The sequence below is a fragment of the Aulostomus chinensis genome, chromosome 7, assembly GCF_037954235.1.
Source record: "Aulostomus chinensis isolate RoL2024-O1b breed Wild chromosome 7, RoL_Achi_v1.0, whole genome shotgun sequence".
Classification (NCBI taxonomy): domain Eukaryota; kingdom Metazoa; phylum Chordata; class Actinopteri; order Syngnathiformes; family Aulostomidae; genus Aulostomus; species Aulostomus chinensis.
Window position 1 is genome coordinate 25,832,685 of NC_141326.1, and position 14,095 is coordinate 25,846,779.

Genomic DNA, 14,095 nt, shown 5'->3' on the forward strand with positions numbered 1-14,095 from the left:
TGGTTTACGATAATGAAAATGTTGATTTATCTTAGAAACATCTTGGAAAACATGAGTGGGATTAAAAGAAGTTAGTTTCAGAGTTGCGCAATGTAGAGGACGTCCCTCCGTTGCAGCGGATAGGAGTACGGGGGGAAACCAGACGCCAAAAGGGTCCATTCATTACCATCAGAATGAATGAAATGAGCCACAATATTGTGATGCAGATAGAGGATAACCGACGTCACAACGCGCAGTACTGAGACACACCCTGGCTGATAGCAAAGAAATGAGTTTGTGCTGCGTACGTCACCATGGGTGTGATGGCGGCAACACAATCAAAATTGTTTGGATGGGAAAAAAATGCTCCAAACAATGTGAAGTAAACAAACAAAACAACATGTTAACAGCATACCTGCTCTAATTTGAAGATGTGTTGGTTGAAGTAGTGTTGGAGACGTTCGTTGGCGAAGTTAATGCAGAACTGTTCAAAGCTGTTGTTTTCATAATCCTCAAAACCGAAGATGTCCAGGACTCCAATGGAAAGGATCTGACAGAGAAGGAAAGAAAGCTATCCTTTGAGCCACACTGTAAAGTACAATATATATAGAAGTATATATGCATTTTGTGTTCCCTTTTATTGGCTGCTCTTTATGGTCTCACAGTTGCATAAAGATTCATCTCATCATTTATCATTAATATGCACCATCTGAAGGAGGCGTCCACTCACAGAAGGTCTTTAATTATGAAAATGGAATCTAAAAGCAGGTTCCTATTTAATTAGATTCAGAAAGCTTTTATTTCTCTCAGAGGGGATTTTTTGAAAATTTACTGTGGCATGAAAATGCGCTGCATCTACTATCTGTTATCTGAACATAAGAACAATAACCTTGACACAAAGCGTGACCTCATCGACCCCTGAGGGCGCTGAGGGAGTACAAACACACACACACACACACACACACACACACACACACACACACACACACACACACACAGCTAAGATGATGTCAGTTCCAAGGAAAAACACACACACACACACACACACACACACACATTTGTACAGCTATCCTTGTTAGGACATTACACTCATAGTGGACAATCTAACCTTAACCTTACCTGAACCGTAGAAATTATATTTTGCCACATTAGGACCAGAGTATGAGGACATTCATTGATATGTGTGTTATCCAGCTCCTTGCTCTTCACTCTTAGAAGTGTATAACCCAATCCCCTTCATCTTGGAAGCTAAACCCAGTTCTAACCTCGAACTAAATCCAAGTCACACTGTGCTATGACGGTTTCTCCAGCCCCTTTTTACACAACGATTCCACTATATTTCAGTAAAAGAGTATAATAAAGCAGGATATGTCTTAGGGCATCATGATTTTCAAAATCTCTACTATGCCAGGCTGTCACTGCAGGTTACAAAAGCAAAATGGTGATGGCTAAAATGCTGAACTCAAGTCTTCAAAAAACAGAATTCCCAACCCAGTGGGTGTTGTCTTTCTCGCCCAGTCCTCCTCTCATCCAGTCTAGAACAGCCAAACAACATTGCGTCCTTGAATTCTTTAAATTGAAGAGCAAGGTCAAATAATGGTAAATGGTAAATGGACTCAATTTTATATAGCGCTTTTCTACCTTAGCGGCACTCAAAGCGCTTTACAGTGTCATCTCATTCACCCATTCACACACACACTCACACACTGATGGCGAAGGCTGCCATGCAAGGCGCCAACCTACTCATCAGGAGCAATTATGGGTTCAGTATCTTGCTCAAGGACACTTCGACAAGGTCACCGGGGTTGAGGAGCAAAACCAGCGACCCTTTATAAATAATGTCACCAACCTGCCACCTTCATCTGCGAAAATGGGCTTCAGACACTGTGAACTAATCATCATGTCCTCACGTTCTAAAATTGTCCTCACAACAATGCTAAAACCTCTAATTGGTTCTCACAAAGGTAGCTGGACACATATACAAGATCATAAACACTCAGCAATGGAATAGCAGAGGACCAGAGGGGGTAAACTGAGCTGAGGGGAACTCAATGCCATCTGCCGAAATGTTCCTGGCACACACACACACGCACGTACTCACGCACGCACGCACACAAAGAGAGAATGATCTGTTTTCTAATCCTCTAGATGCCCCCACTGGGTATAGGTTACCAGCTGCTACTCTAACACACACATATACACGCATACACAAAAACCCACACACAGCTGATATCCCACACACTCGCCACCTCTGGGAGGACAGGAGGCCAAAGAGCTGAGACGACAGAAATGATGAGAGAGGGACGGACAAGAGGATGTGCTTGGCAGAAAGCAGTAGGATGAGGAGACAGAGGGAGCAAAGACGGGCAGGAATAAGGACATTTGCATACCAAACATATTTTTGGTTTGGGGAGGTAAATATTCATATTTGTTAAGCGGCTTTTCATTGCTGACTTGTTGACGTCGCTCACTTTTTTAATAAGCCTTACTCAGGAGTGAGCAACAGGGCCTAGAAACTGGCAAACCTTACGAGTGCTAAATTGACAAATGCTTTTCCTATGATGTCACAATGCCTCCCAAGATTACCCGTGATGTTGTGCAGCATGTGAGAGGATACAGTATTGATTTCATGCCTTGTAACACATTCTCAAAATTCAAATTCTCACATCCCATTTCATAACGATTACAATAACATTATGTAAACTGATCTAAATATAATTTTCATTTCGAAAAACAGATTCGTTTTCGTTTTGGACAGCTGGGCTTCTGGCGGTGCAACGGAGCCTCACCAAGTGTGCAGCTGAGAGTGTGTGACAGCGGGCTCTGAGGCTCCTGCACAGTGCTGCCGCGGTACCAAATAAAACTACAGCAGATCTTTAAGTGAAGCCACTGCCATACACAGACCTGTGTTTGTGTATAGTTTAAGCTGAAAATCCTCAGGAATCAATGGAAGCGCTCGTGTTTTGGGTATTTGTGTGTGTGTGTGTGTGTGTGTGTGTGTGTGTGTGTGTGCGCGCGCGTGCGTGCGCACACACACACACACACGCGTGTTCTTACCTTGGAGTTGTCCTCCAGGTCCTTATTGTTGAGCAAAGCATGGTTGGTCCTGAATACGATCCAGTCAAACAGTGCGCTGTACAATGACTTGGCCATGGAGTCCCTCACTGTGCCCGCCTACACATACATACATACACACACACACACACACACACACACACAGAAAATGTCAGTCTGCTAAGGGATTAAAAACATATGTACTCTTTAATCTAGAGCAGTATGTGTATCACCGCTTTGGGTTTTACTACAGTCATGCCAGCACACACAGCTATGAATCCCTGTAGCAACATGGTGGTGCTTCTTCCTCATTTTTATTTCACAGTGGTGACAGTGTTGTGGTGTTTGTAATTATGTACTCTGGGCCAGGTACGATTCCTACAGACTGAAAGGAACACACCAACTTTGACATCTCCTCAGGGTCAGACAAGAACATTGATGCCTTTCTGTACACACTGGAGACTTGAGCCCCCCAGAAACCAGCTGCTGGTAAAATGAAGTGTAAAGGCAGGTTAGCAGTGTGTCCTGTGGGGTATAAACCACCTGTGAGGGGCACAGCAGTAACTCAGTCGAATGTTCTGTCCTCCTCTTCTGAAACTGGATCAGTGTTATAACGAAAGTGTTAAATGAACCTCTACTCCAGCTGAGTCATTTGTTTAGACCGACTGAGCACACGAAAAGAAACAAAATGTGCAGCTCGGGTGAAGATGGGTGAACAATTCAATAATGGATGTAATGGGGCGCTATAAATCATCATCATACACAAGGAACATGAGTAATTTAGAATAATAATCTATTTTTATAGCAGGACTGAACAATTTAGTTGATAAATTAATTGCCATTTGACAAAAAAAGGATCATGTTTGCGTAAAACAATACCTGTATAGCATGGATTTGTTGGCAGCAAAGCATTAAAGCACTACTTCATCCAAAAAGTGTAATTTGGGTGTCTTGAGCTCATACGGACATTTTTTCCTTCCCTGCATAACTTCGTCATGACTCCAGTAAACAGAGAACACAAGCTTTATATTGAGCTATTATATATATTTATATATTAGGCTGAAGCTAAAGGAGAAAGACAAATGCAAATTGGTCCAACGCCATCGTTGCGCCAAATTAACATATTTCTAATTGTATGAGCCAGCAAATCTCCCGCATTTACACCCACAACAAAATAGAAAAGCTCTATTTTTGCTTATTTTTACCCCCTTTGTGCATTCAATATGCGTAACTGAGATTTTTCTAAAAAGGCCAATCAGACTTTTGGGGTTGAGGAAATTGAAATCTTTTCATTGATTTAGACAGCAGGAACTAGCTCGATTAGCACGAGTATAACAACAGCTGCTAGAAACTGCTACAAAACTTGGGAGTGCACATGCTCACCTCAGGCTGTTAATCTTGTTTGACTATTGGAGAACAAAACAACAGCTACTTTGTATCTAACAGGCAAACCCAGATTGCTTGGTACTAAGCCCTGTTGTTCTTATGATGGTATTCTTGCATAGATGTGTACATTAACACTTAAGGTGTTGCGAGCCAGAGCTTTTAAGTGCCTCCAGACTTGCAGATCACTATTTGAAAATGTTTGACCCATAAAAATCAACACTGCCAAGTAGAGCCATTATTATGCTTCAATGAACCAGAGAGCAACCATGTTCTCTCTTTTAACATGATAAAAGAAATGCTAAGTGAATATAAACAAGCTTATATGGAGACTTGGACGCTAGATTACGTTCTTTGGCAGCTACAAGTGTTATCATTAAATGGGGAGTGGAACATAACAAAAGATACATGCTCTGAACAGCACACTAGGTCTCTAGGTCATGATAGAAACCCACCAAATAGTTGCACATTACAAAGTGTGACCCCTCTGAAAGTATTCTGTTCAAAGGGGCTACACGCGGAGAAGATTTCATTCAGCAGAATATAGAACTGGACTGCATGACAGTTAAACAGTGTAAGGTTTTGTTGAGAGGAAAAACATGAAACCATACACAGTAGTGCTGTTTAAACTGTAAATGCTGAGGAGCCCGCAAAAACTTGACAACGGACCCACTGCATTAAGCGCTTCCCCTGTTAACCAAAGACAAGAGCGTCACAAAAGTGGTAAAAGAGTTGTGTGTGGTTTTTTTTAATTAAGTGAAAATATGCCAATTGTACCTACACAGTGAGAGAAGACAGTTTTTAATGCGTGAGAGTGTGATGAGTTGGTAGTTCAATGGATTAAGGTGAGTATTAATGATAGCCAGTATGAATGGGACAGCTGACTCAGACCAGCAGTTGTGACCATAAATTGCTACGTTAGTCTGCAACTTTTAAATATAAACAAATGTTCCAATGTTCCATTCAAGCCCTGGTAAAACGAGTTCATAGAAAGCTCATTAATTTTATCGCCGGAAGGTAATTCTTTCTGTGTTTCACCGTTTGTTTTAAATTCATTAAATAAAATTCAATTTTGCGTCTCTAGTGACTCTTATGTTATATATATATATATATATATATATATATATATATATATATATATATATATATATATATATATACACACACACACACACACACACACACATACATACAGTATATATATATACATACATATATATACATACAAATTTCCCACCACCAACTCTGCACCAGCTAAAAAACAATCACAGCATACATCGGACCAAGTCTTACTGGATACATATTTCAAGGTTCCATCCATGCTGTGATTACTCTCAGTTGCAGGACAGGATACAAAAGTAACACACTACAGCTTTAATCTGCCGGAGCCAAATAGCAAAGCTTTATTAAGCTAAATACAATACTATGTTACAAGTTTGGCTCAGAGGGAAATAAAACACAGAAATGAAAAAAAAAGTCAAATACATTCAGATGCTGTATTTGCCAAAAGAAGTTGGACTGAAGCTTTCAAACACAAATCCCCACACCACAGGACGCACGAAATGAATCGGCCTAAATGTCAGAAATCAGTTACATAACAAGCTGTATTCTAACTTTTTAGAGATTCTTTGCAGGAACATTGTGATCTTGATCGAGCCCTGGTGTGACTGCAGATTTAGAAACCTAGTTGGCCGGGGCTACGTGCAGCCAGCCAGTGTCTGTGATGAAGCAAAATTGCGCATTTTAAAAGCTGCCTCTTCACTTTTGCATTATTGATTGTTGGTGATATTTTTAGCTTTTAGCTTGTGCTTCCACAAAGTTACGTAAGATTGTTATGAATATTTCAGAGAGCATCATGATTGCAATGGTTTAAGAGGAACTGAGGGGATTGGCAGCTGTGATGTAAACATTTGACATGCTCACTGAGCACGAATTATCTCTGTTTTCCATGTAATTTAATTATTCACCACAATGGTATCAACTGGGGGGAACATGGGTGGAAGCAGTGGGTTGAAAAGATTTAAAAGGAGGGCCACCCAAGACACTGACAAAGTAATTAGCAGGACATTTTCTTTACTTTTACAGACTTTTGTCAAGTATTATGGTCGTGGATGTTGTTTGTTAAGAATGTGAGTGTCTTCCGCCTCGTTTCCATCGCCGTTTTTTTTTTTTTTTTTTTTCCAGAAAACCACAGGAGGTGAGAAGCATCAGCATGAGCTCACGCTGCACGTGGCCTGCCAGCTTCCACACTGCAGGAGAGTGTGTGTGTGTGTGTGTGTGTGTTTCTCTCCACAATGCCAGTCTACATCTGTTTCATATCATGGATTCCCAAAGTGAGGGTTGGGACCCCCTGGGGATGTCAGAGTAGATAAATGGGGGGGGGGGGGGGGGTACAAGTTGATTTCTAGACATAAAATAAAATATGATTAGAAAGGCCTCTTTTAATTCTTATTATTTTCATAGAAAGTAAAATGTACTCAAAGTTAAAATAAATCATTTAAAATAAACAGGCGACAAAGGTGTCACAAGTCTCTGGCGGTTTTATTTGGGGGTTTGAGGGCTAAAGAAAACTTTGGGGACCCCTGTTATAAGTTACAGTTTTTGCAGTTGTTTTGTGCAACAGTGAGTATATTAAATAACCGTACATTAAGGGTTTCTGATACGTTTATGATCCCATGCAGACGACCTCCAATGGTACATGAATGCAAAGTGTATTTTCTGACTTCCTCTCACTTCACCCTTATCATATTGGTCTTTCAAACGAGGAGGAGACAGCTCACGTTATCTTGATAAAAATAGTCATGCAAATGTCACACACACACATACACACACACGCATGCACACACACACACAATTACAGTCCTGCTGGCGGCCATGTTCTCACCTCCCCAGCCCAGTTTCAATACAAAACAAAAACTTCATTCACAAAAGCAAAGTGAATTAGACTAAAAACCTCCCGTTTACCACAAAAACAAACTGAAACAAAGAAGATTTACACAGTAATTATATAACAAGGCTAAAAGTGCTTTCTGCCTAAAAGCACTTTTAGTCAAGTGGTTGCAGCTGCCTCCATTGTTTTAATGATAAACAGTGGCAGCAAAGTAAAACTTAAATGGTACAACTTGTGTTATATTGCGAACTATTACCTTGGTTTTGTGCTATAACAAGTTCAGTAATATCCTCTGCAATGAAACATCAAGTTTCAACATGAAAAAGAGCTAATTTTTATTCCAAAATATATAAATATAGACTTCTGTTTATAAAATAAATATGATCTGTTTTCGGTGATTCATGTGGACTATATTAAAATATGATTTAAGACATGTTTTCCCATGTAATCATTGAAAGGGGCAGAGAAAACACTTTTCAAAGTTCATCATTAGCATAACAAACCCTCACGCATCAGCGTGAGAACTACATGACGCATAAATGTGTCTCTTTTAATGTGAGGACCTGCATGTGGCTCGTTGTCTGACTGGGTTTGAGGCAAAAAACAGCAAATAGACAAAAATTATGCAACGTGCGAAAAGGATTTGCAACCATGTTTGAAAAGCTAGACCATAGCAAGGAAGAAGACAATAACAAACTTGACACCAATTTCTGACCTTGCTGAAACTGCCAAGCACATTTTCCTGTCTGAAAAGGGAATTAACATTTACTTATTTGATTAAGCCGTTCCTAATCCAAACAATTTAAGAATCCTTTTGGCTGAGGTCAAGGAAAGGTCAGCTTCTACTCTACAGGTGAATAAGGTCAGGCCTCACCCAAATCTCCTCATCTCAAGCTGGATGGGACAGCTGCCCAGCACGCTTTCTCAAACTTTCTCATCCAAGGAAACAGCATCACTTGCCAGGTTCTTTTTCCACATTTCCTTTGTATAAAAACAGGCGTGTTGGATTCCACAAGTAACCTCAACTTGCTCCCACGGCCCTCGGTCGGATCAAGGCAGGGCTACACTTTGGTTATTCTTGTGGTGTGTGTTTGCTCTTCAACGATTCTCCTTGTAAGGACCACTTTTAGCCTTAGACCACCAGAGTGAAGACTTTTGGAAAACATCGAATTCTCAGAGGGTCGAGATGGGTTTTGGGGCTAAGGTTTGAGTTAGGTTTAGTTAAAGGTAGAAGGTCAAAGGTTAAAGTTGGGTTTACGATGCTGGCATTGACAGATGTGCAAAGGTCTGTGCCTGAATGAGAGATAGAGCCCAACGTTTCCAACATAGATGGCTGTGGCGGCTCACAGGTGTCTGCCAAAAGGTGTAAAAACTGTTTGGCATTTTGATGTTGAACTCCAACTGAAACTACTGCAGCAGAAGTGTGACGGACAATGACAGCAGACCAATTAAATGGCCTTCAAAGGTGTATGTAAACCTAGTGAGCGATACCTTAAAAAACACTGACACAAGCTTGTTTTTGATCTGAATCCCTCCTAATTCTTATCTTCCTGCCAGCTAGCTCACTCTAATGTCAGGATAAAATGAGATTCTTGTCTTTTCTTAGAGCAGACTAGAGATATTATGGATGCACAGATGGTATATGCAGTGCGGCTATTCCAGTCCAGCTGTGTTACATCTGATAAAAAGGGACTTTCAAGGATCTGAAGGTCTTTTTCAAGATAAGGCTGATTTGTAGAGGACAGAAGGGAACTTCCGGAGTATAACAGCAGATAAGGTTCATCATATGTGTAGTCTTCATGCAGGATTAGGCATCTGATCATATTTTCTGAGCCTCTGTCAAACAGCCAGTCTAGAAAAAAGGGAATTTATGATTTTAAAATGTGTGACTGAAGGAGAATGAGTGGAAGACAGAGACAAACAGACAGACCCAGGATCTGGTTTCTGGCCTCTGTACTGTATATTCCAGTGGAGGTTGCACATTCCTGAGACGAGACCACATGACTGAAGGGATGGGGGTTGTGAGAGACTATTGTTGGGCTAAACTAACCCGAAGATCAGATGGGGAGTGGGGGGGTGGAGCCAAGCAGGGTAGTAGACTATCTATGTGTAGCATTTCCTTCCTCAGACAAAAAAGACCCTGCAGCCATGAGCAGAGAGCAGGACAAAATTCAATTCTACACAGAGCAATCAAAGGCTTTGGGGATGCAAAGATAAATGAAAGCCTCTGAATATTAATATTCACAAGCACCATGATACACATCAGATGAATCTATCTAGGCCAAGGAAAGCTCCAAGAGGAACCCTTCGCAGACTCTGAGTCCAGGAGGCCTGCGCTTGCACAGACAGGGTTAAGTTGCACTTTAGCTTGACTCGACAGGAAACAGGAAGTCGCAGAGGAAGAAAACCTTATCAAAAGAGCCTTAGAAAGAAGCTGTGTGGGCTGGGGGAGTGCCACAAGAAACTCCCCAGACAAACTCCAAAGCATGCACACACAAACACAGAGGCTCCCCTACAGCTGACGCACTTCACAACAAAACACACAGACTATATTGTGCTCCAGTCGCGCCACCGCCTTCCCCACACCACACAAGCCTTTTGACCAGAGACAGAAAATCAATGTTAAATGGAGATATTAATCACTAAATATTTCATTGTGTTCCTCCATGTCTGGCATCTTCTGGTTGTCAAATGTGTGGTAGCAATAAGAGACCAGACAGTCATAAAACCTAAGCAGGTAAAATAGGCCTTGTTCAGACAGCCAGGCCATATCGGATTATTTTTTTAATACCCAGATTGTATCCAGATTGATTTTAGATAGTTTGGATAGAAAAAACCCCACAAGAAATATGATTTTTGCTGATCTAAAATGTGGTTCCAATTGGATTTCCACCACTGCCTGTCAGTGCGAATGCTCAGACACTAAAATTTTTGCATAAAAATACAGAATCTGGAGGCAAGGGATTAAAGAGTCAGGCCAGAAGAGCTTCCAGTTTCTGGTTTCTGTTTGAGTAGCTTCGACCTATCATGTTTGAGCTAAGCTTGGTTGCTTGCAGCATCACCATAGCAACTCGTGTTGATGGCTGTTGGACGAACACAACAAATCCAATCCCGTCACTTGCAAAAATTTTAAACAGTAAAAGATCAGATTTGCCTGCAGTCTGAAAAAGTCGCTGAAGTGTTTGGCTAAACGCTGGTGTAGATTGTGAATCAAAGGTCACCTCTGCAAGTTTGTAGGGCACAATGAGCTTCTCTCCCACCGTCACCGTCTTCCTGGTGGTCAGCGCCTCAAGCAGCATCTCCTCTTTCACCTTGAGAAGGAAAAATAATCAAGGTTATGGATGAGATCAGGTCCGGGTTAGTGGATAAAGTGACAATGCTTATGTGGATCGTATACGCTTGGGGAACATGTAGCAGAAAGCAGAGGACTGAAAAAATGCCGCGTAATTCATGCAACTCTTCACTGTCACCAAATAAACTCCCCATGTCATATTTTGTGTCATAAAATATCAAAGATCATACAGTATATTAAGCCCCTTAAATGATTCAATTCACAAAGCTACATTTCCAATATTACCACCAAAAGCATATTTTTGTATCCACATTTCAAAAGCATAGTCTGAGATTAAGTTCAGCACCACTTACGTTTGAATTCTGAACTTCAAACATACCAGCAGAACTTTGACTCACTCAGGTGCTTATGTCATTGTTTTGCAAAATCTCGTTTCGCCCCAAAAACCAGGCTGGCATTTTAAGATCTACGCGCACTGGAGGCTGTTTTGAAAAGTTCTGTTTATAGAGGAAGAAATGTGGAAGGACGGAAGGCTAAAATAGGAGGAAAAAGATGTTAGGAATGCACCTGCCTCAGAGCGGCTGGAGTCGGACCCTCTAGCAGGGAAGCGCTTCTGTAGCTCTGACCTCCGACCCAAAACAACAGTGTTTGTGACAGTGTATCAGAGGGAAAGAGGATTTTAGTAGCATTTGCTTGAGATGAATCAAGTGATATTTCATCCATAAAAGGGATTTTGCCTTTCACTCATGAATAGGTGTCTCAAGCCCTCACAGGCATTTTCCTCACCCTGATTCTCAGAGACTCCAGAACGCACCAGGCAGCCATCCACAAATATTTAACTTCCAATTTAGGGCAAATGATGACTAAAAACAACAAACTGCACAAAAATACCTGTTCACAAACTCTCAATCCACAATCCACTCAATCCTTCAGGCAGACTGCCTTGAGGTTCACTATCACGTAGAAGAGGACTGCACTATTTTGAGGGGTGTTTCTAGTGTTGGCCACCGCATATGAGGGGCAGAATATCAGACATCTTTCAATATGGCGAAAAATAAACCAGTAAAGCACGACTACTGTACCCACAACATGATTGCAATGACAATCATAAAGAACTATCGCCTTCCCTAGAATTCATGGCACAGCTGTTGTTTGGATTACATTGTACAACATAACAGAATGTCTGGTGGGTGTTCAGCATATCACAATCGTAAAAATAAAACTCCACACACAGGGATGAATTCTTCCCGTCATTCATTCCTAACTGACCCTTCATTCCACTAAGCCCAAGCTCGTTGACAGCTCTGTGGACACCAACAGCATGTAACCACCGCTCTGAGCGCTCATGCTGTCCAATACTATGTGGCCTTGCAGGCGAGCACACGGACTCTAAACTTGGCCCCAGACAAACCATTGATGACAGGGCCACACTGGGAGAAGCAGATGTCACCGCACACATCTCCTCTATCTACAGGGATTATGGGAGTGGGCTGAACAGCTGCTGCTGAGATCACATGTTTGTATTTGTGTGGGTACATGTGACAGCATGTCTGTGTGTGACTGCACCACGTCTTCACGTATAAAAGGGTGTTAATGGTGTAGTTAATACTATTATGATTCCATTTTTTTCAGTTGACTCCTTTGAAAAGATTCTGACATGCACAGAGGAGGAGTGTGTGTGTGTGTGTGTGTGTGTGTGTGTGTGTGTGTGTGTGTGTGTGTGTGTGTGGGTGGGTTGGGGGGGGCATAATCAGACTTCATTTCACACTGCCTGATAATCCCTCCACTAAGAGCAAAGCCTATTCTGCATCCTGGTGATTGGTCTTTAGCCGGTACATTTCCATGTATTAGTTGCTTGGTAACTCAGCAGCTCGCTGCTTCGCCTATGATCACTAACGCCATAATACACACAAGCACAAGTTTAAGTACTCGTTTTGGGTCAGTGAGCCTGCTGGTAAATTAACCTATTTTTGTCCCCCAGAGCTCAAGTTCTTAGGCTGTTTTCTTTTCTGGTTGAACCAAGCAACAAAATATGACAAAACAACAATCACAGACAACAGCGACCCTGACAAACTTCCTGGGTGGGACTTTCATGCTTCCACATTTAGCAGATCTTTCTTCTATTAACTAAAAATAAACCCAGAATAATTGTGTTTGGCCCTCTTCAGGTCTTTAAGCTGGGACCTTCTCGCTCTCTTTAAGTTAGTTGTCAGCTTGCGCTGCCAGGACCCCTCAGCTGTGGAACAGAAGCTCTAAGACTGTAAAATAAACATTTTTGAGCTTTTCATTCATCTTCGCCCAAAGCTTTGTGCTGCTACTCGGTTCATTTAGTAAATCTGAGTGTTTTCAATTCTGTCTATTTACTGAATTTTGATGCTATATGCATTTATGTTTTTGTTTTTCCTAAATGAAGCCTTTTGTAATGTTTTATTTAATATGTGCTTTGGAAATACGTTACATTTTTGCTAAAGACTACAAACTAGACAGATATGTATAACCTGAGGAATTCATTCTAAGAAAAATGGAAGTTAAATGCAAAATTCAACATCTGTACCGGCACAGGAAAATTACAACATATTTTTGTTTTATTTTGAGTCCTGGTGGCTCTTCACAGGTATGCACATCAGTATTGACCGCCATTTCCACAGTATGACACACTTTCGCCAGCTTTAAAACTAACAGACGGCATTAGGTCCGGCTATGAGTGAACCTCAATATGTCCATTCTCTTAGCCAAATAAAAGAGCCATCCAGAAACGTATGTTCAGTTTCAGATTCAACCCACTCTTCTCCTTGTTCTGTATGCGCGTGCATCACCGCCTCCCTGTGTGAGCCTGCTAGCAGCAGTCATCCAGGGAGCGTGGCCAGGCGGATGCCCGACGCCCTGAAAGCGACTAACACCCTCAGGCTCCAGGGAACATGACTCATTACAGACCCTGAAATAAACAACATCTCTCCTCTGTGCACTCTCCACGTGGTACTGAAAAAGCACAGCAGCATCTACTGATAACTTGTTTTCCTATTCCAAGTGAGCCCATTTTTAATAAGAAGAATAATGACAAATACACCCTGAAACAAGTGCTATTTAACAAAACACTAAGTTCCTCAAGAGCCGGGGAGAAGGGCTGGTCTGTGCTGGCTTACATTGTGATTATGGATTAATCCCAGCATAGGAATGTACTGGCTGTATTCAAGCGAATCCATCAGTGAGCTTCATTAAAGCTCATTCACTTGTTTGTGTAACTGGTGCACATTGTTGGCTGATAACTGGTCAGAGTCAACTAATAGTCAAGCATACCAGCCCAAAACTCTGTTTTTGGGATTAACAATATGAGTTATAAATGTCTTTATACAACTCTCTGCCAGAATGCACATGAAATAATTTCTAAAACAGTGCACGTTCCTTGTAGTTTAGGGTATTAATGTCAGTAAATTAAGGTTTTGGTGGGATTTCACAGAAAGCGATTGTCTCAGGACGGATTTCCAGTTTGCACAGGA

General features: G+C 41.5%; 1 protein-coding gene across 10 annotated transcripts in view; it reads right to left on the bottom strand.

Annotated features, from left to right (window-relative positions):
- Nucleotides 1-14,095, bottom strand: part of LOC147259277 (unconventional myosin-IXAa-like) — a 122,513-nt gene that overhangs the window by 34,440 nt on the left and 73,978 nt on the right. For all 10 annotated transcript variants that reach the window (XM_086209565.1, XM_086209562.1, XM_086209563.1 and 7 more), the window contains 3 exons: nt 10,528-10,617; nt 3,037-3,153; nt 395-529 (listed from right to left, as the gene is read on the bottom strand). In XM_086209565.1, coding sequence (XP_086065691.1) covers nt 395-529; nt 3,037-3,153; nt 10,528-10,617 — 342 coding nt within the window. The remainder of the gene's footprint in view (nt 1-394; nt 530-3,036; nt 3,154-10,527; nt 10,618-14,095) is intronic.